The sequence below is a fragment of the Erythrolamprus reginae genome, chromosome 2 (assembly GCF_031021105.1).
Source record: "Erythrolamprus reginae isolate rEryReg1 chromosome 2, rEryReg1.hap1, whole genome shotgun sequence".
Classification (NCBI taxonomy): Eukaryota; Metazoa; Chordata; class Lepidosauria; order Squamata; family Dipsadidae; genus Erythrolamprus; species Erythrolamprus reginae.
The window spans coordinates 295,390,143-295,415,142 of record NC_091951.1 but is presented as its reverse complement, the minus strand read 5'-3'; the positions used below and the strand labels follow the sequence as shown (position 1 = coordinate 295,415,142).

General features: G+C 36.0%; 1 protein-coding gene across 1 annotated transcript in view; it reads right to left on the bottom strand.

Moving 5' to 3' along the window:
- The window catches only part of PGGT1B (protein geranylgeranyltransferase type I subunit beta), a 28,170-nt gene extending 5,284 nt beyond the window's left edge, over positions 1–22,886 (bottom strand). The window contains exons 1-8 of the mRNA XM_070742892.1: positions 22,580–22,886; positions 18,200–18,318; positions 12,112–12,179; positions 10,321–10,472; positions 8,320–8,452; positions 3,562–3,607; positions 2,879–3,063; positions 2,449–2,557 (exon numbers count right to left, since the gene is read on the bottom strand). Coding sequence (XP_070598993.1) covers positions 2,449–2,557; positions 2,879–3,063; positions 3,562–3,607; positions 8,320–8,452; positions 10,321–10,472; positions 12,112–12,179; positions 18,200–18,318; positions 22,580–22,779 — 1,012 coding nt within the window. The 5' untranslated portion in view covers positions 22,780–22,886. The remainder of the gene's footprint in view (positions 1–2,448; positions 2,558–2,878; positions 3,064–3,561; positions 3,608–8,319; positions 8,453–10,320; positions 10,473–12,111; positions 12,180–18,199; positions 18,319–22,579) is intronic.
- Between the last annotated feature and the right edge of the window lie 2,114 nt (positions 22,887–25,000).

Below are 25,000 nucleotides of genomic sequence, written 5' to 3'. Positions count from 1 at the left end.
TAGACTGTGATCATATCTCGACTTCATTTTTCTTCTTCTTACAAGTTAAACATACCCAGCTCATTAAGATATTCCTTAGAGGCATTGGTCTCTGTAGCTCTCCTCTGAACCTGTACTAGTTGCTCCATGTCCCTTTTGAAATGCATTGGACAAAGTAGTTCAATTGCAGATTAATCAGTGCAGATTAACCCTATATTCTGGGTGCAATACCTCGGTTAATGGAGCTCAGGATTGCAATGGTGGTGGGGGGGAGGATTATTACACTGCTCCCTCATTTTAACTAGTAGATATACTAGTACTTCTACATCCTTTTTACATACACTGTCATCACATAAAGTCTCTGCATTTCTATATATCTGTTTGTTATTTTTTATCCTTAAAAGCAAAACTTTACGTTTGTCTCAACTGAACAGCTCCCCCAAAAAATCTTCAAAGGGGACACAACAACAAAAGCTCCATTTGTTATTTGATTCCTAGGACTTGCAATCCAAAGTTTCAGTACCCTGGATTTCATAATATAAAACACTTTAAACTTCCATTTTGGAAAGGTCACCCAATCTCTTTTTCTTGCATTTCATTCCAGATCAATGATACATTTGTTTGCACATTCATTTCCAATTCATCCGCCAGTTCTGTATTGTAATCCCATCTGGGAAAAATCTAATTTACTCTAAAATCTACTGAGAATGAAATTATAATGTTATAATAGTTCTTCCCCCAAAATGAAATTTCAGATATTCAGAAGCCTAAAAAATCATGTTTTAAGGACAGTGAAAAACTCAGAAACATCTGAACTTTTTATCAAACATTATTATCATAGAAGAAGGGGGAAATTATTGAGAATATGAGAATGTAATTCCCTATACTTAAATTTAAATAAATATAAATATAAATATATATTTTATTTTTGCCCTAGCACTACAACTAGACCTCAACTTACAACAATTCGCTTTGTGACCATTCTAAGTTACAATGTGATTTATGACCATTTTTCACACATATGACCACCTCAGCTTCCCTATGGTCATGAGATTTACATCTGGATGCTTGCCAACCAACTCACATTGATGACAGTTACAGTATCCTGGTGCGACCTTCTGACAAGCAAAGCCACTGAGGAAGCTAGATTCACTTAACACCCATGTTACTCAGTTAACAACAGCAGCAATTCACTTAACAAATATGTCAAGAAAAGTTGTAAAAATGGAGCAAATTCACTTAACAAATTTCTCAGCAACATGATTTTGGGGCTCAATTGTGGTTGTAAGTTGAAGACTACCTGTATTATCCCTACTGTAGATAAATTTAGGGTCTGGTTAATACCACTATTGTAGAATGTTCTGATATTTTTGAGATGAAGTGATTAGATTAGAAAATTGTAAGGTATTCTAAGTGCTACCACAAAATAGCAAGTTGTAAAACTTTAATAGTTACATTTTTATTCTATGATCCAAAACCCCAAACAAGAAACTTAAATTGTTTCAACTCTGACCCTACCCTCAAAACAACCCTAAGGAGCACTGCACATCAAGACAACTAAATACAAGAACAATTTCCCCCTGAATGCCATCACTCTGCTAAACAAATAATTCCCTCATCACTAGCAAACTATTCACTAAGGATGCATTACTATTACTATTAGTCTTCTCGTCATTCCTATCACCCATCTCCTCCCACTTATGACTATATGACTGTAACTTGTTCCTTGTATCCTATGATTTATATTAATATTGTTTCCTGATTGCTTATTTGTACCCCATGACAATCATTAAGTGTTGTACCTCATGATTCTTGACAAATGTTTCTTTTATGTACACAGAGAGCACATGCACAAATGACAAATTCCTTGTGTGTCTAATCACTCTTGGCCAATGAAGAATTCTTTAAAGAATTATATTAAGTTTAGCAGAAATGTGCATCTTTCCTAAATAATAACTATCAGTGCATATTCATTTTTTCTGCCACTATATTTATCATTTTGCATTTTCTAAATAAGTTCATTTGTTCTTTTATTCACTTTTCAAAGACTTTGAAAAAACAAGCTCTTTATAATCCATTTGAGTTTCCCGAGTCATCTGGACTTGCATCTTAATTTGACTATATATTGATGATCCAATTCCAGATTATCCTGTATTGTACAAATACCTGAGTCTTATTTCCTTCCATTGGAACAATTATTCATTTATTCTGACACCACTTTCCTTTTTATAGCTGACTATTAATCCATATGATAAACACTTATTCAATAAATACGTATAGAGAATCTTGCCTGAGGGATTCTACAAAATACTTTTATCTGTAGATCTGTTTTATCTTTTGGAAAATTAGAGACAAAAATTTATTTCATTCTAGAAAACATTCCTATTTCTTTTACCTCCAGCTCTGTTTTAAGACAACCTTTTCTTTGTCATAAATGATCACATGAGTAAGCAAAAAAAAGGAAAATACCTGGATGACTATCTGGCCATTTAGCAAATCCACCAACAAGGCGATCTTGGGTTGATAAAATGTAATTTCTATTTTTTTCATAGTTTGTGTACTGAAATATTTTCAAAAGCTGAAAGAAAAATTTATCATGTTCAAAACACCTCAGAAATGTCACAATAAAGCAATTTCTCATGAAGAACATTCTAAACTAGATGATGCAATGTTTATATTAAATGCTAAAAACTGATAGCCTCAAAGTAATATATATTACTCAAAAATCAGCTACAAATTTTCTCCTTTCTTCCTGCTCATTCATAAATTTTAACCATCTAGCTTGATGAAAAACTCAGAAGCTTTTATGCTGTTGGCACAATAAAACTATTAATATAGAATAAGCAGACTTATAATTAATAGCAAAGATTCTAAAGTCTTATTTATACTTTCAAATTACCTTAAGAGTTGCTCCTACCCAAAATGAATAACAGGTATCTACAGGCTTGTTGGGTCTTCCTTGATAACCATTCTGTTGCCTCATAATACACCATCTCTTTATTCTCTTCAGCTCTTTTTCAGAGAAAACTTCCTCAAGTTTACCCATCAGGCACAATGAAGCAATGCCACAAAAAGTAGAGCCACCTATAGCATAGAGGACAGTCTCTTCAATAGGTTTACAGTCTTAATGGAATTACTAGTAAGGTTTAATTTACAGAAGTATCGTCTACTATTAATGTTCTCAAGCAACTACTGACAGCCATAGCTTTTTCCTTCATAAATTCATTTAATCTTTTAAAGTTGCCTCCTATATGGTATACCAGTTAATAGCCTCTAACTGAGTTTAATTGGTTCTAATTCATCCAAGTTTGAAAAGATACTGTAGCTGTTATTTCACAATGCATGTGGGAGCAAAACTGCACAGTTGTAGCAAACAGGACACTTGAAGAAACAGCAATTCCAATATGGGAGAAGCTAGCTTTTCTCAATGAAAAATTAGAGGATACCCCACCCCTTCTCACAAGAATTCTCAAAATAGAATTTACAGTGTTCACATTTTGCCAACACTGGGGTAGAAGTGACGCTTAATCAGATGCCCACAATCGTTTTTTCTTTAATAGTTAAACCAAATAAGTATCTTACCATGTGATTCAAGTTCTGCTCCTTGGGCAAGACCATTATCGTAGGACTGAAAAATAAAAATAAATTGACAATATAACTTTTTTAAGAGACAGGTTTTTACATTTTTTTGCATAAGGTGAATTGAACTTGGTCAGGACCAAGATCAATGTATTAGAAAGTAGAATAAAAAGTAGAACAAAAAACCAGAATCACCTCCCTCAACTGCATTTTTCTCACTGGAGATCAGTGCTCCATTAAATGGTAGCACTTTTAATTCTAAATAAAAAACAAAGATCTAATTTTTCAATCACTAGGGGAGACCTAGAAATATTGTAAGATTGGATTTTGTTTTGAAATCTAGGAGCTAAGTAACTCTTCTGCTTGGATTTAAATCTTTGCAAGCTTAACTCTATTCATAGAAAAATGCTTTCTCACCCCATCTTCCCAATGTATTCACCTGCCTCATATAGTTAGTTATCTGAGGGTTGAAGATTCCTTCAATGGAATGCTCTACTCTGGCACAGATACACGAGCTGTAGTAGTATACTAATATGTGAGTGTATAGTAGAATGCACTGAGTTAATGCAGAAACCTAAGGGAAAGAGATTCCTGCAAGTAGAATCACACAATATATAACTCTCTTTTTATATATATAAATATTACCTTAAAATAACATTTATCTGGTGAAAATAATAACTGATTATCAAGCTCTATGAATTTCAGCAGCGTGCCAATTTGTATTCCCTACACAAGTTGATATTATTCTTTTGCACAGTAACATAAGATATTGTGAAACAAACAAACATCTTTGTGTCATTGGTCTAACAATGACATCTATTTTGCCTTGTATAAAGAGCCATTATGCAAATAAAGAAAGAGTCAGTGTAGTGGTTAAAGTGCCAGACTAGAAACCAGGAGATCCTGAATACTAGTCCTTCCTTAGACAGCTTGTTCACTCTCAATACAAATCTCTGGGTTATCTTTGTAGGGAATAAGATGAGTGGACATTATGTATACCAAATAAAGATGCAATATAATACAGTGTTCCCTCGATTTTCGTGGGTTCGAACTTCGCGAAACGTCTATACCATGATTTTTCAAAAATATTAAGTAAAAAACACTTCACGGTGTTTTCCCCTATACCACGGTTTTCCCCGCCGGATGACGTCATATGTCATTGCCAAACTTTCATCTGCCTTTAAAAAACATTTTTTTAAATAAACTTTAATAAATAAACATGGTGAGTAATAATCTAAATGGTTGCTAAGAGAATGGGAAATTGTAATTTAGGGGTTTAGAGTGTTAAGGGAAGGCTTGGGATACTGTTCATAGCCAAAAATAGTGTATTTACTTCCGCATCTCTACTTCGCGGAAATTCGACTTTTGCGGGCGGTCTCGGAACGCATCCCCCGCGAAAATCGAGGGATCACTGTATATCAAATATAATTTGATAAACACATTATCTGTACCTGAAAAATCAACATTGATGATAGCAATTTGCATCAATGATATATTTAGTTTACAATATAATAAAACATACAAACTATGTTATACCTTATAACTTTTTATACTGTATAAATATTAAATTCCAACTGATATTCAAACAGAGTTTGTATGGAAAGACAAATATTTTAAATGGATTCAAATTAAGATTAATATTTTCATTTAATAAGAACTTTATATTAAATTGAAGTAAATAATTTCAAGCATTTATTTCTGCCTATCGGTTAAAATACTGCCTCCTTTATCCTGTATATTAATCATAATTAAGAAAATATTGGTTGTTCAACATCATTATTTTGAAGCATACTTTATTTTCCAAGTACTAAATCAAATGCACAATTTTTTTTTCATTCTCTGGGCTCAGTCTAGTAATATTTTAATCATTTCAAGTTTTCCCCACATCAGATCAGAATTAAAAATAGGCAAGTAAGCACTCTGTGAAGAATACATTATCTCTTTTCTTAAAGGAATTCATGAGAAAGCTAGAATTGACAACTTGAGAAGTAAGGAGCCTACAACTAAATCATTAGGTAAACATAGTACCAATGCTAACAACAGCCCTACCAGAGAAAAAGACTGGGTAAATCTATTACAACAAAAGGACAGAAAACAGAAGGGAAAGAATTTAAACTTGAGGGGACACATATACAGTGGTCCCTCAATTTTCACGGGTTGAAACTTCGCGAAACGGCTATACCACGGTTTTTCAAAAATATTAATTAAAAAAATACTTTGCTGTTTTTTCCCCTATACCACGGTTTTCCCCGCCCGATGACATCATACGTCATCGCCAAACTTTTGTCCACCTTTCATAAATTTTTGTTTAAAATAAACTTTAATAAATAAACATGGTGAGTAATAATCTAAATGGTTGCTAAGGGAATGAGAAATTGCAGTTTAGGGGTTTAAAGTGTTAAGGGAAGGCTTGGGATACTGTTCATAGCCAAAAATAGTGTATTTACTTCCGCATCTCTACTTCGCGGAAATTTGACTTTCGCAGGCGATCTGGGAACGCATCCCCCGCAAAAATCGAGGGAACACTGTACAGTGAAAATTTTGTAAACTCTGTATCTTATTTTAGCTATTTTGTATCTGCAATAAATCTTACTTATGTATCAGAGTCCTGTCCTTCGGTGAAAGCTCCTGAGTGCAGACTGAAACATCTAGAGAGATTAATTAGAATGATGTGGATATAAGACTGAACATTTGTGGCATTATTATAATCCAAGGGCTATTGAGCAGCCAGTCTGATGCAGTGGTTAAGGTATCAGGTAGAAATTGGGAGACATGAGTTCAAGTCCCACATTAGTCAAAAAACCCAGCTGGGCAACTTGAGGCCAGTCACTGTCTCTCAGCCCTAGGAAGGGGGAAATGGCTAATCACTTCTGAAAAACCTTGCCAAGAAACACTGCGTGGAACTGTCTAGACAGCCTCTGAGAATCAGACATAACTGAATGGAAATAAAAAGGAAAGAAAACAGGAAACGACAAGTTGACATACTTAGGATCATGCAATTTCAACTCTTGAAGGTTCCAGACTTTCATAGAAATTGAACATTTGCAGTAATCAGATAAAGAGGACAAAGAAATTTATGTAATTCAGAATTTTGCTCATTTACTACCACCTCATTTTAGAAGCTTATGACAGGAAATTGTGTATGTTATTCATACTGGAATTCTTTGTTTCTTAACAATGATTTAAGACAATGATATTAAGTGTAGACTAGGCAACTATAACTTTAGGCAATGCTCTGATTTTTAAATTAACCTACATTTTTACATTTAATGCAGTTATACTGAAGTAAACAAAACATTCCTATTTTCACTGTATTAGGGAGTAGAATGTATCACTGTAATTACACTTGAATAGTATGCATTAGCTTAAATTTGAGCTGATAGCCTTGGTATTCCTTATTATGTAAACAATATATTTAAAAATATTACAACCTTAATTTCCACAAAAGCTAAACATCACCATTTTTACTATAGTACACTTTATGGCATGAGTATAGAATGCATTACCCAAAACAGAATTTAAATGTCTGAATTTAAAAACCACTTCAGTTAATCAGATTTCAAATACCAGATGCTATTTTTAACATCCTCATTTTTTGTAAAAACATTTTTCATATTAAACAAGAAAAAAAAATACAATTAAAAGGGAAAACTATCAGATGCTAGTTTGTCCAACAGAAGTTATGAAGGTATGAGATAAAAATGATAGAAAGTCTATATATTTAGCTAGTACTGTAAGAATACACATTTCTGTATCCCTATGAATCTTGTATTACTATATGTAGTTGTTGGGTGATATATATGTATTATCATTACAATTGGTCACAAAGTCAGCCAGATGTTTAGTCTTGGATTTGGCGTTTTTGTCCACCTATTGAGTTCTTCTCAAAAATTTGGGATAGGTACACGTTGTTTAACAATATTAAAAGTATTGTCGCAGATTGTAAGCTGCCTTTTGCAATTGACTGATGGTGATTTTGTCAATATCAATGGTATTCAAGTGGTGCTCCAGGTATTTTGGAATTGTACCCAAGACACCTTTTACTATTGGTAGTACCTTTGCTGTCTTTTGATACAATCATTTTACTTCTATTTGAAGGTTTTATATTTTGAGATTTTTCTCCTTGTCTTTCTCTTCTATTTTGCTATCTTCAGGAATTTTAATGTTCACATTCAGAGTTTTTGGTCTTTCTTATCAACAATTATTAAGTGTGGGACGTTGTGTGGCAGTTACTATCTTTATTATTTATGGTTAAACTAGAAACTACTCAAGAAACAGCTAAGTACTATCCCTATGATATAATTTGTCAGCAAAGTTGGGAAAAAGACATGAATGTCTTATGAATAAATGGATGTATGATGTATACTGTGTTTCCCCCAAAATAAGACCCTGTGTTATTTATTTATTTATTTATTTTTAAACTCTGAAATAAGTGCTTGGCCTTATTGCCATGCACTCAAAAGCTCAATTGGGCTTATTATCAGGGGATGACTGGCACTGCATTGGCATCCTTCAGTCTCAAAAGACCATGGAAACAGGGTATAGATATGAGTATATGGTTATGTTTATATTCCCTCTCTCCAAACATGCATGTGCACGCACACAAAGGAAGAGACAGAAGTGTGTGTGTGTGTGAATGTATGTACAGACAGATTAGAACGGTTCTATAGAACCAGTAGTAATATGGTGGCCTGAGTTGCTTTCTAAGTACAGGATACAAAAAAAACCCATTTTAATCCAGTGACACTTGGCAAAACTTACCATGCTTCTTCTAATATACTCAATGGCTTTCTTTGTGTCCATCCCTGACCAGCTATTGAGCATGTAGCATATACAAGCAGCACAGTATATAAATCTCATGTCATTTTCACTTCCTTCAAGAACTGCACAAAAACTAGAAAAAATATTTCAGTTATATAATAGTTATTACATTATTTAACTATGTATTTTTGTTTCCAAGATAAAACACAATGGTATAGTCTTCCTTCAATGATCAGGTTTGTTAATAATATCAATATCTATCATCTGTTTGTCTGTCTGTCTATCTAGAAATTTTCCTTGAGTCAAGTTCAATTATAAATCCAATTTAAGCAGATTAAGGTCTTCAGAAAATAGATATTTCCCATTATGGAAATACAACAATTCAAGCACCCATTTAGACATCAAAAACTACACTTTTATTTTTTTTAGTATGCATGCCTATGTGGCTTGTTTTTGCTTTTGCTTTCACATGCTTATTTTTACAGTGTTCATGTGCAAGTTGATACAGGAGTACTGTATAAAGGAAGACATATGACTCTAAAGAGCTCAAGTGCCAATTACAATAGCAGAAGAAATAATTGATGTTGGAGATACACAATGCAGAGTTTCCAACTCTTGTCTGCAAGAAATATTGTGAAGCATCCATTTTCAAGTGAGAACCAGGCATTTAAAAGGCATGCTGGGCCACTTGAATAGTTTCAAAGGGTTCCAAAAGGGTCAAAGGGTTTGAAGCATGGAGCACAGTACTTCCTGTTCTTCTGTTTCAAGGTTAAACATTTGATGCAGTCAAACAGCTGTTACAGACCCCAAAATAAGACACCCACACACACACATTTATATTTGATCATCGTATTGCAAAACTGCAGAGTGGAATTGTTTCTGTAAATTGTTTCTATGTACATCTACAACTATTTCAGTTTCTTGGCTCAACATTTTATATTGTATTTCTGTAAATGCAAATTTTGTTAGCCTAGCATATCATTTACCAGCTACTTGTCATTTACCAGCTACTTGATTATCATTAAGTAATGGAGGTAGGCCATGAAATACCCTGCTAATTTAGGGGATTTAAGGGTAGTGATTTCAGACAGTCTCAAAATGGGTTAGCAGGGTGGTGGGGCAGTAGGAAAAGCAAGTAGGATGCTTGGCTGCATAGCTAGAGGTATAACAAGCAGTAAGAGGGAGATTGTGATCCCGCTATATATAGCGCTGGTGAGACCACATTTGGAACAGTGTGTTCAGTTCTGGAGACCTCACCTACAAAAAGATATTGACAAAATTGAACGGGTCCAAAGACGGGCTACAAGAATGGTGGAAGGTCTTAAGCATAAAACGTATCAGGAAAGACTTAATGAACTCAATCTGTATAGTCTGGAGGACAGAAGGAAAAGGGGGGACATGATCGAAACATTTAAATATGTCAAAGGGTTAAATAAGGTTCAGGAGGGAAGTGTTTTTAATAGGAAAGTGAACATAAGAACAAGGGGACACAATCTGAAGTTAGTTGGGGGAAAGATCAAAAGCAACATGAGAAAATATTATTTTACTGAAAGAGTAGAAGATCCTTGGAACAAACTTCCAGCAGACGTGGTTGGTAAATCCACAGTAACTGAATTTAATCATGCCTGGGATAAACATATATCTATCCTAAGATAAAATACAAAAAATAGTATAAGGGCAGACTACATGGATCATGAGGTCTTTTTCTGCCGTCAGTCTTCTATGTTTCTCATTAAATCATTTAAAGGCAAGAGCATAGGGTTCCCCTGTTCCTGAGCTGTGCTGTGCAAATGAGGAAGGGGCTAATAAAGACTATCCTAATGGAAAGCCATGGTTTCCAGCTGCCTCCTCTGAAAAGGTAACAACAAAGGCATGGAACAGGAAGATACCTTTTCTTTATCTACTTAGATGCCCAATCCAGATACAGCTTGGCCAATTGCTATGCTATAGTAGTGTGCATGATTGACATTTGTTTTCTTTTCTAAATATATTTTACTGTACCTCCCATCTTCCAGCTGTAGTGCTCTGAGTCCTGCCAAGCAAGCTTCTTTATTTACTCGACTTAAGTCATCGCCAAGAATAATTAAGCAGCAAAGGCCAGTGTAAGTCATTGCTATATGCCCACTATCATATGGATGAGAAATACCAGGCCCCTGAAACAAGAGAAAATGCAAGTTTGCTTACCAAACAAAATTATAATTACATAAATATAAGCATTTATTTTACATTATTTTAATTGCCCTGAGCTTTTTATTGTAATTCAGGAGGGATCTAGTCAGAATACTGTTTGAAAAGCTATATATAAGTGTCCACCTCTACATGACCCAGACATATCAGCAACTGTGCGAGTATAGGAAGAAGCTATTTTAAGGCTACATAGACTTATGATACCAAAGAGTTTTTGCAGAGACCTTTTGTCAATTGGTGGCTGTTTTTAATCTCAACTTACCTCTGTTAGTACACATCTCCAATAACATAGCATTTGATTAAAAATTAACATATTGACACTAGAAAAATACCATACTGATAATTTTAGAAACTCTTCCTAGCAAGTTAAATAAATAAATGTTCAATTTTTCAAATAAAAGGTTATAAACATGGTACCAATAACAGTCTATGGAGAGTCTACGGAGAGGGGAGGCATATAAATCCAATAAATCTAATCTAAATCTAATCTAATCCATTTTACAGTTGTGGTTTATTAAATTATTCATAAATCAATTATTATTAGGTTGAACAATGGCATGGCAAATCTGTTCAAACTGGGAAAACAAGAGGGATTTCTTCTCCTGTTTTGGTTTTCAAAAAGGTGTATCCAGACTACCTTCATTTAAACTCACAGAACAAAGAGATGTGGGTATTATATTATGTCATATCCTCATGTATTCTATATGACTTCCAACCCTCTTGGTAGGGGAAGGGAGGGAGAATTTCTCTGTTTGGAAATGTTATCAGTTTCTATTTGAGAAATTTTATCAGACCAGCATCTGATGATTCCCAGTAATGAAGAAAACAGTATTATGGTGACTCTTCATAATTAAGGTAACTGAAAAGCCTACCCAAATTGCATTTTGCAGTTTGTCCTTACCAAAGGTTGACCAATAACTAATAAAAAACAAATCACTCTGTTTGAAAGTTTTGGATTTCAGAGCAAGCACCAGAATTTCTTTGAACTATGATGTGCTTGCTAAATACCTAAAATGTACTGAATAACCATATCAGAAAGAAAAAAGTACATTCCAAAGGTGCTTTTTCAGGAGACAACGCTAATTTCTTGTTTTTTCTTTTGAAGATACTTCACTTCTAATCCAAGAAGCCTCTTTGATGTGAAGTGAAATGCTGAAGAAGCTTTTTGGATGAGAAGCGAAATGTCTTCAAAACTAAAAACAAAGTCCAGTTGCCTCCTGAAAAAGCACCTTAGAGATAAGTTAACCATGATCTGGATGGCTGAGAATCTCCATAGACCTTTAGAGAAGTACATGCATTTTCTGTACAGCCAATGTATGAATCATTCTATGGTAGACTGGATAAGAAAAGCTTATTATTTAAGATGTAAAAATATCTGCATTATCTTAAAGCTTTTATAAAAATATCATATCTATATATTATTTATATCTATACCAATTTACTATATTTAATTTGTCTGTAAATAAAAATATTTTCTCTACATTTTCAGAAAACATTATAGTATTTTTGCTTTAATCTTTCTATCGTAAAGCACTATGCTTAGATTTTACACCTCATTTCCATTTTAGCTTACAAAGTGCCAATTAAAGTACATTATTCACTAACCTTAGATGGATTGAAAGGTATTCCTAGATACGAAGAACCACGGAAGCCACAGTGATGCATGTTAGTTCCTGAGGAGGGAGGAGAAATTGTTATTTTGCATACACATTAGAAAATAGGAGAGGTATCTTAAAAACTGCTAGCACCTGAGAGTAAAAACAAAACCTGAAATTTAAAGTCGTATGTAGTATACCAGTATAGATACTTTTCAACTAATGGTCAAAATTGAAACCAGAATCTGTTGCTAAGTAAGATGGTTGTTAAGTAAGTTGTGCCTAATTATATGACCTTTTTTTGCATGGTTGTTAAGTAAACTTCGAATGGTTGCTAAATGAATGACTATAAGTTGAGGAGTACCTCTAATATACTGTAATTATATATTTACTTACTTATTCATTCATACATACATACACTTAGAAATTCTATAAGTTGAGGACTACCTCTAATATACTATAAGTTGAGGACTACCTCTAATATACTGTAATTATATACTTATTCATTCATACATACATACACTTAGAAATTCTATAAGTTGAGGACTACCTCTAATATACTATAGGTTGAGGACTTACCTCTAATATACTGTAATTATATGCTTATTCATTCATACATACATACACTTAGAAATTCTATAAATTGAGGACTACCTCTAATATACTGTAATTATATACTTATTCATTCATACATACATACACTTAGAAATTCTATAAGTTGAGGACTACCTCTAATATATGGTAGATAGTTGATAGTCCACAATAGGGGGCTGAGCTAGCCTACCAAAATCTCAGAAAGATTAGGTTTTGTTAATGCTTGAATGGGAGATCATTTTTTTCAAAAAAATCCAGGTTTGACTAGGAAACATACAAACCACTCTAGAAAAAGTCAGTGGCAAAGCACTACTACATTGTTGACAAAAAAAAGGGGAGGGGGAATATCTGCAAGAACTCATTAGAACTAAATGCTAAGAGAAAAATCTCCCCTTTTAATACAGTTAAGGTGAACACACAATCAACTACTCATCTATATATTTTCACAGAATACAATGTAAACATTTAGTGAAAAATCACCAAATCTTTAAACAAATTATTTACATCAAAACACAAAAAAATCTATTTCCAGATATTACGCACTAATGAAGTTTATCAGAAACAAATGGGGAAAGATCCTACTGAAAAAATCCAAAGTTTTTTTTTTTCTTTCTTATTCCATTTAGCTCTTCACAATTACCGTACTATCCTTTCCCCTTTTTTTGGCATAAATATTCCCAGATTTACAACCTTCCTAACAAAGGAACTGTTTTATGTTATATAATATAAGCCAGCAATATTTTCTAGCACTATATGTCTTTCATTGCAGGGTAGTTATGCAGCCCTTGTGCAATTTCAATTTTTAATCACCTTTACATAAGATACAATACATAACATCGTGCTGAGAGAATGTTCATGCCTGGACTAATCTCTGTAGCCTTCTTGGCAAGTAGTTTGCCATTGCCTTCTACCTAGGACTAAGAGAGAATGAAACTGACTCAATTGAGTTTGTGCCTAAAGTGGGACTAGAACTCAGTCTCTTAGTTTCTAGTCTGGTGCCTTAACCACTATACCAAACTGGTGCTCTCATACAAGATACAAACAATCTGTAAAATGCAACATAAATTTGTTTACAATTTAAAATGGGTATTATATAAAATGCTAGAATAATAAATATTAACATTGGTATAAATCAAACAGAAATGCAGAATGTCTTCAGAGAACTTCAAAAATATGTTATATAGTGGTACCTCTATTTATGAACTTAATTCATTCAATGACCAGGTTGTTAAGTAGAAAAGTTAAGAAGGAATTTTTCCCATAGGAATCGATGTAAAAGCAAATAATGTGTGCGATTGGGGAAACCACAGGGAGGGTGGAGGCCCTGTTTCCTCCCAGGATATTCCTAAAGGGGCCCCATGGAGGCTTTCCACGCCTCTTCCGGCCGGGTTTCCTCCCAGGAGATTCCTAGAGAGGCCCCATGGAGGCTTCTCCCTGCCTTTTCGGTTACAGTTTCAGAGGCTTGGGTTTGTAAGTGGAAAATGCTTCTTGAGAAGAGGCAAAAAAATCTTGAACACCTGGTTTTTATATAGAAAAGTTCATAAGTAGAGGCGTTTGTAGGTAGAGGTACCACTGTACTTTGTACAGATAGCCCTTGGTTAACAAGATCAATTGGGATTGCAATTGCCAACACCACAGCAATTTTTTGAAGAATGGTTCCAAAATGTAATCTTAAAGTTGATAGTTTGGCATGTTTTGAAATTATAAATGGAGTACTTAAGTTTCACACTGCAGTATTAATGAGTGTTAGAATGTATAATTTTAGTTACATAATTTAATATTACATTAATAACTAGATATTTGGTTAATTAAATTTAAAGGAAGTAGTCTGAAAAGTTCAGACGGAAGTAAGTTACAGTCAACAAAATTAAAATCTTGAAGTGCCTTAAAGACTACAACACATCATACTTAAATCTGTAATAGATTTGTTTCTCCAAGACACTGCCATTAATCTTCCCTTTTATTTGGAACCAAATATAAAATATCCCTTTTGAAATTATAATCTGAAAGTTTTCAATTAAATTAAATTATGGGAGTGTTCCTCACCAGTAGTATATAGACTTGACCTAGATAGGAAAGTAACTCCCTTTCTCAAATTTAAAATCTTATGCTCATAATTTACCATAATTGATGCATACATAATAACAGAATAACTCTGTTTATGTTTGCATATATCAAGTCATCAGTAGGTCTTCAAATCTGAAATGTCAAAAACCCCAGGATTATAGTATGGTGCCATCTAGTGTTTAAAGAAATTGTATTACTTACTTCTTGAAAAAAAATAAAAGCTTTTTAAAATATGCTATCTCAAGATATGCTAGATTTTAAGCATCATAATTTCCCAGTCTTTGGCCCTAATTCATTAGAACATTATGCAGTGTGAAGGGTAAATCCCTAAATAAATTAGGATGGATTAAAGCATTCACAAAAGTATATAAAATATTCCATTTATTTAACTCCACAACTATTCTAGGAAATTCACACTAAACAATATCACACTGAAGCACAATATAACTTGTTTAGTTTGATTTAGCAATTGGGTAAACCCAGAAAAGTATGGTTTAAGGAGCTCTTGTGGCGCAGTGGCTAGAATGCAGTATTGCAGGTTGACTCTGCTCATTGCCAAAAGTTTGATTTGACCAGCTCATGGTTGATTCAGCCTTCCAACCATCTGTAAAATGACAGAGGCAATATGCTGACTCTGTAAATCAATCCCTGGTCTATGGCATGCCAGAAACTGGGCTGCGCAAACAAGTGAAGCTTCAACCGCGAGATACAGGTAGCATATGAAATCATGCCCCCTCTTGTCCGCAGAAATATCTCTCTCCAGAGAACTGGTCCCTGGTGCCAAAAGATTGTGGAGCATTGCTGTAAAGCACTTTGAAGCAATAAGTTTAAGTGCTACTTCTGCTATTGTTCTTAAACATTTAAACTAAAGTTAAAAATCAGAGCAGTGACAAACCAACTTTATAAAATTACTGCATCTGTCTTAAAAGTGCAATAAAACTGAGTTCTTCTTCTACTATTGAACCAATATTTCTCCGACATTAATGTAAAGATCTCTGGTCATTTTTGGTGGGAAAGGCTGTACTAACATAGACATTACCAGCTCCAAAGAAAGGATGCACCTCATATTTTAGACTTCTAATATAGAGATTAAAAGCGGAGTCTGCGGAGAAGGGCGGCATACAAATCTAATAAATAATAATAATAATAATAATAATAATAATAATAATAATAATAATAATAATAATAATAAAAGCCCTTTTTAAAACCTGCTAATACTTTTAATGTAATCTTGCTATGGTTCCACAGAAGATGATGATACCAAGATTTGATATTTGAGCCAATTTTCACTTCTATCTATAGCATTTTTAATTTTAAACATACAGTACAGTGTTCCCTTGACTTTCGCGGGGGATACATTCCAAGATCGCCTGCAAAAGTCAAATTTCTACAAAGCAGAGATGCTCCCTTCCTTCCTTCCTTCCTCCCCCTCCCTCCTCCATTCCTGGTTTTGCTTACCCCCAGAACCTGCTGGGGCAACAAGGCAGCAAGCTGGGGGCTTTGCTGCGCTCACTGCGGTGGGCGGCAATAAGGCTCGGCTTGAAGTAGAGTGTACCAACGCTCGGAGAATTAAAGGGGAGGGATCGAGAGGCTGGGGTGGAAGCCGAGCTTTTATTTAAAGAAGCAGTATGGCTGGGGTGGTGGGGGAGGAGGAGGAGAGTTAAAACACACAGTATTATACATCGGGCGGCCCTGGAAAACCCTTGCTATACAAAAAAACCAGAGTATTTTTTAATAATATTTTTTGAAAAACTGTGGTACTGTATAGACTTTTCGTGAATGTCGGACCCGCAAAAGTCAAAGGAACACTGTATTTTAACATCTACCATCAGAAAATTAGGTAGATACTATATCTGAAGGAAAATTTCTTCCAGCATCCCGCTACTTCAGGGTTTTTCAACCAGGGTTCCGCAAGGGCCAGTAAGGGGTTCCGAGAGTTAGTAAGAAAAAAAAATTGATAAAAAAATTAGAGCAAAAACGACCAGGACCGTATCACGCCTGACCTGTGTACCTGCACCATGCTATGCATGCTTACTATGCGGTTATTAGTTGTTGCACTTGTTTACCTTCATACTCTTTCCGTTTCCATTGTTAGACTGTACGGTGTCGTATGCATTAATTTTCAATATAATTTGAATCTAAATGCATTTTTACCACTAACATGGACCGAGTTAATAAAAAACGAAAGTTAGATGAAGCTGACGTTACTGAGCAATCGCATGACATTGCATCTGAATCCAGAGAGCTGACAAGGCAGAAAATTGATGCTGTCAATTCTCGTCGTAAGATTTGTCAGTATAGTAACAATTATTTAACTATGGGATTCACTGTCCATCACCTCTTTGCATTGTTTGCAGGGAATAGCTTGCTAACAGTGTCATGGTGCCGGCTAAATTGAAATGCCACTTAACTACATTACATCTACATTTTTACATTGAAAAAAATTGGGGGCTCGCCTTGAAGGGACATAAACGGTACCGGTACACGGTACAGGTTCTGCCAGAAATCTGACGACACCAAAGGGTTCCCCTGAAGAAAAAAGGTTGAAAAACACTGCTCTACTTAAATCATTGTGAACTTTGCAGGCCCAGATTAAAGTGCCCTCTCATGCTAAAATATGACGAAATATTACAAGAAAGCAGGTCTTTTCAGAAATAATCCACCAACTCTAGAATGCATTGTGACTTTGCCTGACAACTAAGGTTAGCGTCTTGTTAACAAACACATTTTATTACCAGGAAAGACTGGTTTTGAAGGGCAGCATTTAATTAAAAATGAAAACTAATCACCATTTGTCTACATTCACTGTATCAGAAAATCTAACTCAGACTTGGTAAAGCAGACAGCACATTGAATATAGGTCACTGATATCCAACAAGACAATGGTATTTCAGGCATCCTGTTGGTTAACTTTCTAACAAGTAATGTGACTCCTTTAACTCTATTTTCTTACAGTAGTGAAAAATTAGCCTTACTTTTCTTAAAATAACTGCAGGTTGGCAGAGTTACCAAACTATACACTTGTTACAGTACATGTATATCGTTTTTCACACTCATCTAATAATTCTTAAAGAAATTCTAGCAAAATAATTAAGGTAGTTTGTCAGAAAATGTTTTTTTTAATATCATGGCACGCAAAAACAAACTTTTTAAAGTTATCAGCAGTTACTCATAGGAATCTCATTACTTTCATTCCTTACTTATTTTGGCAAAAGTTATTATCAGCAATGTACAGGGCTTTTGCCAAGTTTCACTACCCTGTTCATTAACTAAGAACAAAGATATTTTAAGACTGGCAAGGTTTTTGTGCCATTCAAATAAAATAGTTTCCACAATTGATTGATATATGAACAAGATAATGGTGTCTGTTTTTAAAAGACAGACATTATATATGTGTAATGAAATGTTAATAAAAGAAAAGCTAAAAACTCACTCACTGTCTTCTGTGGGAAGGACTTGCAGAGAATAAATCCATTCTATTATATCCTCTTTGTTCACAACATCTAAAGAATCCAACATATCCAAACCAGAAAGTGCAAAAAAAGCAACTGTCAACCTGAAAGGGGGGAAAGGGGGGGGGGTAACAAAAATAGCAATTTATTATTTACCATTAATATTAAATTCCAACCCAGATGATAGTCATTTGCAAGAAGAACAAGTGCAGAATTAACTGAAACAGCATGGTTGTTATAACAATAAACTGAATGTAACATATAGGACCACAAGCAAGTAGTTATTCAACCATGAAATATATCCATTGCACTTTGATGAATGAGTAGATGTATTACCCTCATGTCTCATCCTGACTCCAGCATTACACGGTCAATTTTTCCCTACGTTTCTGATATTTTTAATTCCCTGAATTTTCCCTTTCCCTTAACATTGTATCAAATTTAGCTGATCCCCTTACTCAGGCCTACATAACATACCCCATCAAGTAGACTTGTGCAGCCTGCTGATATTTCTAAAGTAGTTTTACCTGTATTAATTCACCTCTGCACCAAAAAACACCGTTGAGCACCTACAGGTGTCACTGCTCCTGCAAGTTGTATGGCTACTATCACTTCACTAGTGGATGAATACCTGATACCAAGGTGGTATTTAGCCGGTTTGGACTAACTGGTAGTAGCGACATGCAGGTGGGCCCGCCCACCCACCCAGTCTCTATGCTGTCCTATTCAGGCACATTTTAAAGCTGTGCACATATGTGCAAGCGATATATGCAAGCAAAGCGCATGGACAGAAGACTGTATGCATGCACAGAAGGGGTGTGTGTGAGCAAAGTGAGTGTGTGCTTACATTTGCAAACTGGTAGGGAAAGTAAATGAATGCCACCCCTGACCTAATTGGTATACCAACTATTCCTTTGTGATGAGCAATTATTTTTATTTATAAATGTGGCCCTTTTCTCTCTACAAGCTGTTGTTATTCTTTTCTTACTCTTATGCAGATCACACACTTCCATGGTATATCTGAGTTAATACCAGAAACATGACACAGTTTCCCAATGGTTTTTCACTAAAACATGTTATTTACTTTATAAGATACCAAGAAGGAGGATTATAAAAACAAAAAAAAAGCTTTATATAGTGCTGGGAATCAATCCGTCTGTACAAAAAACCCCTTTTGTTTGAGCAAATGTTGACAAAATTAGGTTTTTGCTGAAATAAAAACTTAAAATATTTTTCAGAAATGCATATTTATATTATTTGCAAAATAAACTCATGCATTTCATCGGTTATTTGATTGTGCAAATTTAGGTTGAAATAGGACTTCAGATTCAAAGGAAACACCGTTTCAGAGTGTACACAAGAGTATACATAGCATCTGCCAGTACACATTGCACCTGTCAGAAACTCCTTAAATCAAATGTTGGTCGTTCTCACTTACAAGTGCCATTTCAAATTCTAGGAAGAATTGTAGAATGCTACTAAATTCTTACACTATAATTTTTCTGCAAAATCTGAGATGCAGTAAATGCACATAACATGCTTTCTTATTCACTTTGGAGCATGCATTATTTAATCTTAGAATCTCTCAGCGAATGCTTTTGACAGAAAGATAGAACACAATGCAATAAACAAAACACCATCATCTGCTACACCCACTTTTAATTACTATGTGTGTTCAAATTTTACCATTTAGCCTCACTAATTATATACCTTGCATAGTCACCTTTAATAGAATAAGTTCTAAATAAGTATCCTAGATCAAGCAGAGAATGCATTCAGAGTAAACAATGCAGTACAAGTCCCAAGGATAGAATTAAGATTCCCATCCAATGTGGGAAGCACAGAAAACAAACACTCATTTACCTCTGATGTGTTTACTGAAACTGCAACACCTATCTTAATAGTAGGATAATGTACAAAGTTGCTAGAGTTAAATCCTTTAGTACATCTAATGGACGAACTTTTAAATTAGTGAAGACCCTTAGCTTAGACACATTATCTGAAGTTTTAATAAATTCATTCTATTTCAAGATAGTAAATTGAAAAAAATAGTGTCAAAACAGGTAACTATTGATGAAGAAAATGTCATGAAAAGGGATTTATTCTCTGGCTGCTTTTTTAGAAGTCCTACATCTTCTCTTTCTAAGGAGCTTGGACATCACATAATACCCAAGTACAGTGGTACCTCGGTTCTCAAACGCTTTGGTTTTCGTACATTTCGGATACCGAACAAAATTTTCTGCAAAAATTTGCTTCAGTATCCGAACAAAAATTCGGATGCTGAACAGAAAATTTTGTTTACTATCAGAAATGTAAGAGGGGACGAGGTGAGAGGGAATGGGTGCCGGAATCCCAACACGCCCCTCCTGGCCACCCTCTTAACAGCCTCCCAGTCTCTACCTTGTAACTGCTCCAAGCTGCAGGAAGGGTAGGGCTGGCTGCAATACTGGCAGCTTCAGGGGGCTCCTTTCCTCAGCGGTTCAGTTAATTACCTCCAGGCAGCTGCCTCAACCTTTTCTTTCCCGGAGGCGGCGGTGGCTCCGTCGGCTTCCCTTCGAGGAGCAGCAGCAGCGTCAGGAACGTCACGTGTTGAAGGGAAGCCGCCGGAGCCGCCGCTGGGAAAGAAAAGGTTGAGGCAGCTGCCTGGAGGTAATGAACTGCTGAGGAAAGGAGCCCCCCGAAGCTTCCGGTATTGCAGCCAGCCCTACCCTTCCTGCAGCTTGGAGCAGTTACAAGGTAGGGACTGGGCGGCTCGAGGAGCAGCAGCAGCGCCGGGAACATCGCGCGGTTCAGTTGGTTGCCTCCAAGCAGCTGCACAAACTTTTTCTTTCCTGGCGGCGGCAGATTCCCTTCATCACGTGACGTTCCCGGCCGCCAGGAAAGAAAAAATTCGTGCAGCTGCTTGGAGGCAACCAACTGAACCGCTGAGGAAAGTAGCCCCCCGAAGCTGCCGGTATTGCAACCAGCCCTACCCTTCCTGCAGCTTGGAGCAGTTACAAGGTAGAGACTGAGAGGCTGTTAAGGGGGCAGCCAGGAGGGGCATGTCGGGATTCCGACTCCCCTTCCCTCTCACCCCGTCCCCTCAGATCTTTATCCCATAGGAAATACTGTAGATTTAATTGGTTCCCAGCAAGTCAATGGGCTGGGAACCAATTAAATCCATTTCCATGATTTCCTATGGGATAAATTAATTCGGTTCTCGACCAAATCGGTTCTCAACCACACTTCTGGAACGGACTGTGGTCGAGAACCGAGGTACCACTGTACCTTGATCTCAACTCTAAGCCTAGAAATATGAATTTGCCATTCATCTTGATGGCAATCTTACAGGTGTCCACTTTGGACTAAGTTTGACTGAATTCAATGGGTCACATTGTAAGGTTTTTTAAAAATATCTCCTCTGCAATGTTTGAACTACTCACCAGCAGTTTACCTTTCTTTCAAAAATCTGTGTTGAGTAAATTGCTAGTGAGTATTACAAAGATTGCAGAAAGTATTTTCTATATTTTCCATTTCAAATTCTATATACTTATTTACATTTTACACTCTTTTTGTTAATTCACTTCCACACCTGTCAAATTCTTTTGACAATCTTAAACTCAGGAAGTGAGGCCTTTCTGAATGCAAAGTAGATACCCTACCAACTAAACGCAGGTAAACTTTACTACCCTCTGCTCTCAAACCTGTATCTGGCTCAATCAGGGGAGTAAGCATTCAATTAGTTTTGAAAATGGTACAAAACATCTGGATTCTGATCCAAGGGCAAGTTACAAAACGTAAAAAATGTAATGAAATGAAACAAAGTACAGTATCTTAACCGTTTTGAGTCAAGAATGTAATGAAACGAAAGAGAAAGTATCTTAACCGTTTTGAGCCTGCAATAATTGAAAACAAGATCGTACCCTTGATCCGTTCTCCTAAATTTGATCTAAAACGCGGGGGCTGGGGAAGGATGTTAATTTTGTTTTAGTACCAATGAGAGCAGCAACACCCGAACCTTAAAGCTAACATTGGAAGCGTGGGAATAAACGGGGATCGATCTTTTTAGCAAACATCTTTCAATTTCAAGCCGCCGCCGACGATCGCCAAGGATTAGGACGTAGGACTTTTGGCGCCCAGTCAAGTTTAAATAGGAATTAAAGAGTCCATTCCACAAATATTGACTATAAAGAAGCCTCCCAGGGCGCCCACTCCGCTCCCTCATACCCCGGTCTCGACACCCCTGAGTGGCCAGGAGAGAACAAATCCAGGCGGGTTATTCCCGCTTTCGCGCGCCAGAGTGGCCGCTTCTTGCGGTGTCAACTCCCCGTTTACTTCCCCACCCCGAAGCCCCCCGAGCGTTTTTCCCGCTTCCCCGAGGGTAACCTGCTAGTCTCCAGGGACGAGTAGCGTTCGGGCAAAATCTGAAGGCTGCGTTGGAAGAAGCGCACGTGGCGGTCCTTGAGGAAATCCAACCTTTCCCCGTCCCCGAAGCCTCCCTCATCTTCCACCAGCCCCGTGCTCGCCATGTTGGTCTTCCGCTTCCTACTCTCGGCACGCAGCTCCGTCACCGGCGGCACCGTCATGTGACGCGGCCCCAACGCCAGGCCTTTTTTTCTTTCTTTCTTTTTTTCCTTTTAGCGGACGCGATGGCAACAACCGGCGGCTGACAGGGCTTCGTTCCGCCTCTTGCGCCTGAAGAGGTGGGGTTAGGCGGATTTGGCGCCAAGCGAAAGTCGCTTTAAAAATGCTCCGCTCATGCCTGACAGTAGGAATGGGCAACTTTTTCCTCATAGTATGCGTGTATACACGCACACACATATACATTCCTGGGATGAGACATACACTATTGCCAACCTCTTAGAAAAGGGGAGAGGTCTATTGTAGATAATGTAAGGTTGAAGATTTTGGGATTGGGGGAAGAAACCAGGGGTAGTGAATTCCAGGCGTTGACCATTCTCTAACCTTGCTTGTTTTCTGGCAGACGTTTCATTATCCTAACTAGGTAACATTAGTGCTAGCGAAGGAGTGCTGTTTGCTGTCAGTTTATATAATCACCAGAATATAAACTGACAGCAGACAGTATTTCTTAGTAGCACTGATGTTAGGGTAGGTAGGGTGATGAAAGGTCTGCAGAGCAACTTCAGAGAGCACCAAGGATCCCTCACGCACTGTTGCAAAATTGCAGATTACAGTATACCTGTTCACATGGCTTGATCCAGAAAGATTACAGATTTGACAACTTTAGAAGCCTCGATGTGCAAAAATGTAAAGAATGACATGGGTTATTGAAATTGAGGTATTAGCTGGCAAAACGTGGATCTGTACTACAGTATATTTTGCGCAGGTCTAGATTTTTACAGGGCTACTACCAAAATTGCCATCAAATCCTAAAATATATCAGCTTGTGCAATTAAAATCCAACATTTTGTTCAGTAGCATTACAGTGACAACAAAACAAGGAATTATCTCACAAAATTTTCTGTGGAGAATTTTTTACAAGGAGTTTGCATGCCACAATACTAATTTTTACAGCATCAGCATTGCATTTAAGAGGAATGTGCAACAATCAGTACGCAGTGAAGGAGCCACTAGGCAAAGCTGGCTCAATCTTACTGGAACTTAATTGAGAAATGGCTAAAAGAAATTATACAAGAAGTTGGAAAGACTCCAGAATTTTTCTTACTAGGTATACCTTCTCAAAAATATAAAAAAGAAATTCAATATTTATTAATATATATCTTAACGGCAACCAGATTAGTTTATGCACAGAGATGGAAGGATGCCTATATCCCAAAAGATGAAGAAATAATAGGATTACTGACTGCGCTGAAATGGATATGATGACGAGGCAGTTAAAGGGACAAAAAGAATCAGAATATTACAAAAATTAGTACAGTACAGTGTTCCCTCGATTTTCGCGGGTTCGAACTTCGCGAATAGCCTATACCACGGTTTTTCAAAAAATATTAATTAAAAAATACTTCAGTTTTTTTCCTATACCATGGTGTTCCCCACCCAATGACGTCATATGTCATCACCAAACTAATAATTTTTGCAAATAAATAACAAAAATAATAATAATTGTTAATAAATAATTATGTTTATAAATATCAGGATCACTAAGTGTCTTATTCAATGGTGAGTACCAGTAATAATGGTGAGTAAATGGTTGTTAAGGGAATGGGAAATGGTAATTTAGGGGTTTAAAGTGTTAAAGGATGGCTTGTGATACTGTCCATAGCCAAAAATGGTGTATTTACTTCCGCATCTCTACTTCGCGGAAATTCGACTTTCGCGGGCGGTCTCGGAACGCATCCCCCGCGGAAATCGAGGGAACACTGTATAGGTTTTATAGATTGGTTGAATAAAAGAACATCTATGTAACAATATATTATATTAGATAGTATAAAATTCTGTAAATTCTGTAAATAGTAGTAACATATAGTATATATCTTTTTCTTTATCTTTTTCTCTTTTTCCTAATATGATCTGTAAGATATTTTTTTTCGACTTCTGAGAAGAATGGAGCAGTTCTGGCTCCTATTTTTTGTTGTGTGTTTTTGTTCGTTTCTTTGTTTTGTCTTGAAATTAAAAAATCAATATTTTTTTTTCTTTTTAAAAAGAAGAATGTGCAACACAACTTTTTGTTGGAGTTCAGGGATAAACAAAAAGTTATGGAACTTTGTTTTGGAGACTGTGATTAAGAAATACAGTAACTCATTTCTCTATAACAAGAGCTTATTATTTTCTGTCCATTTAGAAACATTGAAGATATTACCTGCTTACCATCTTAAATTAATCTGA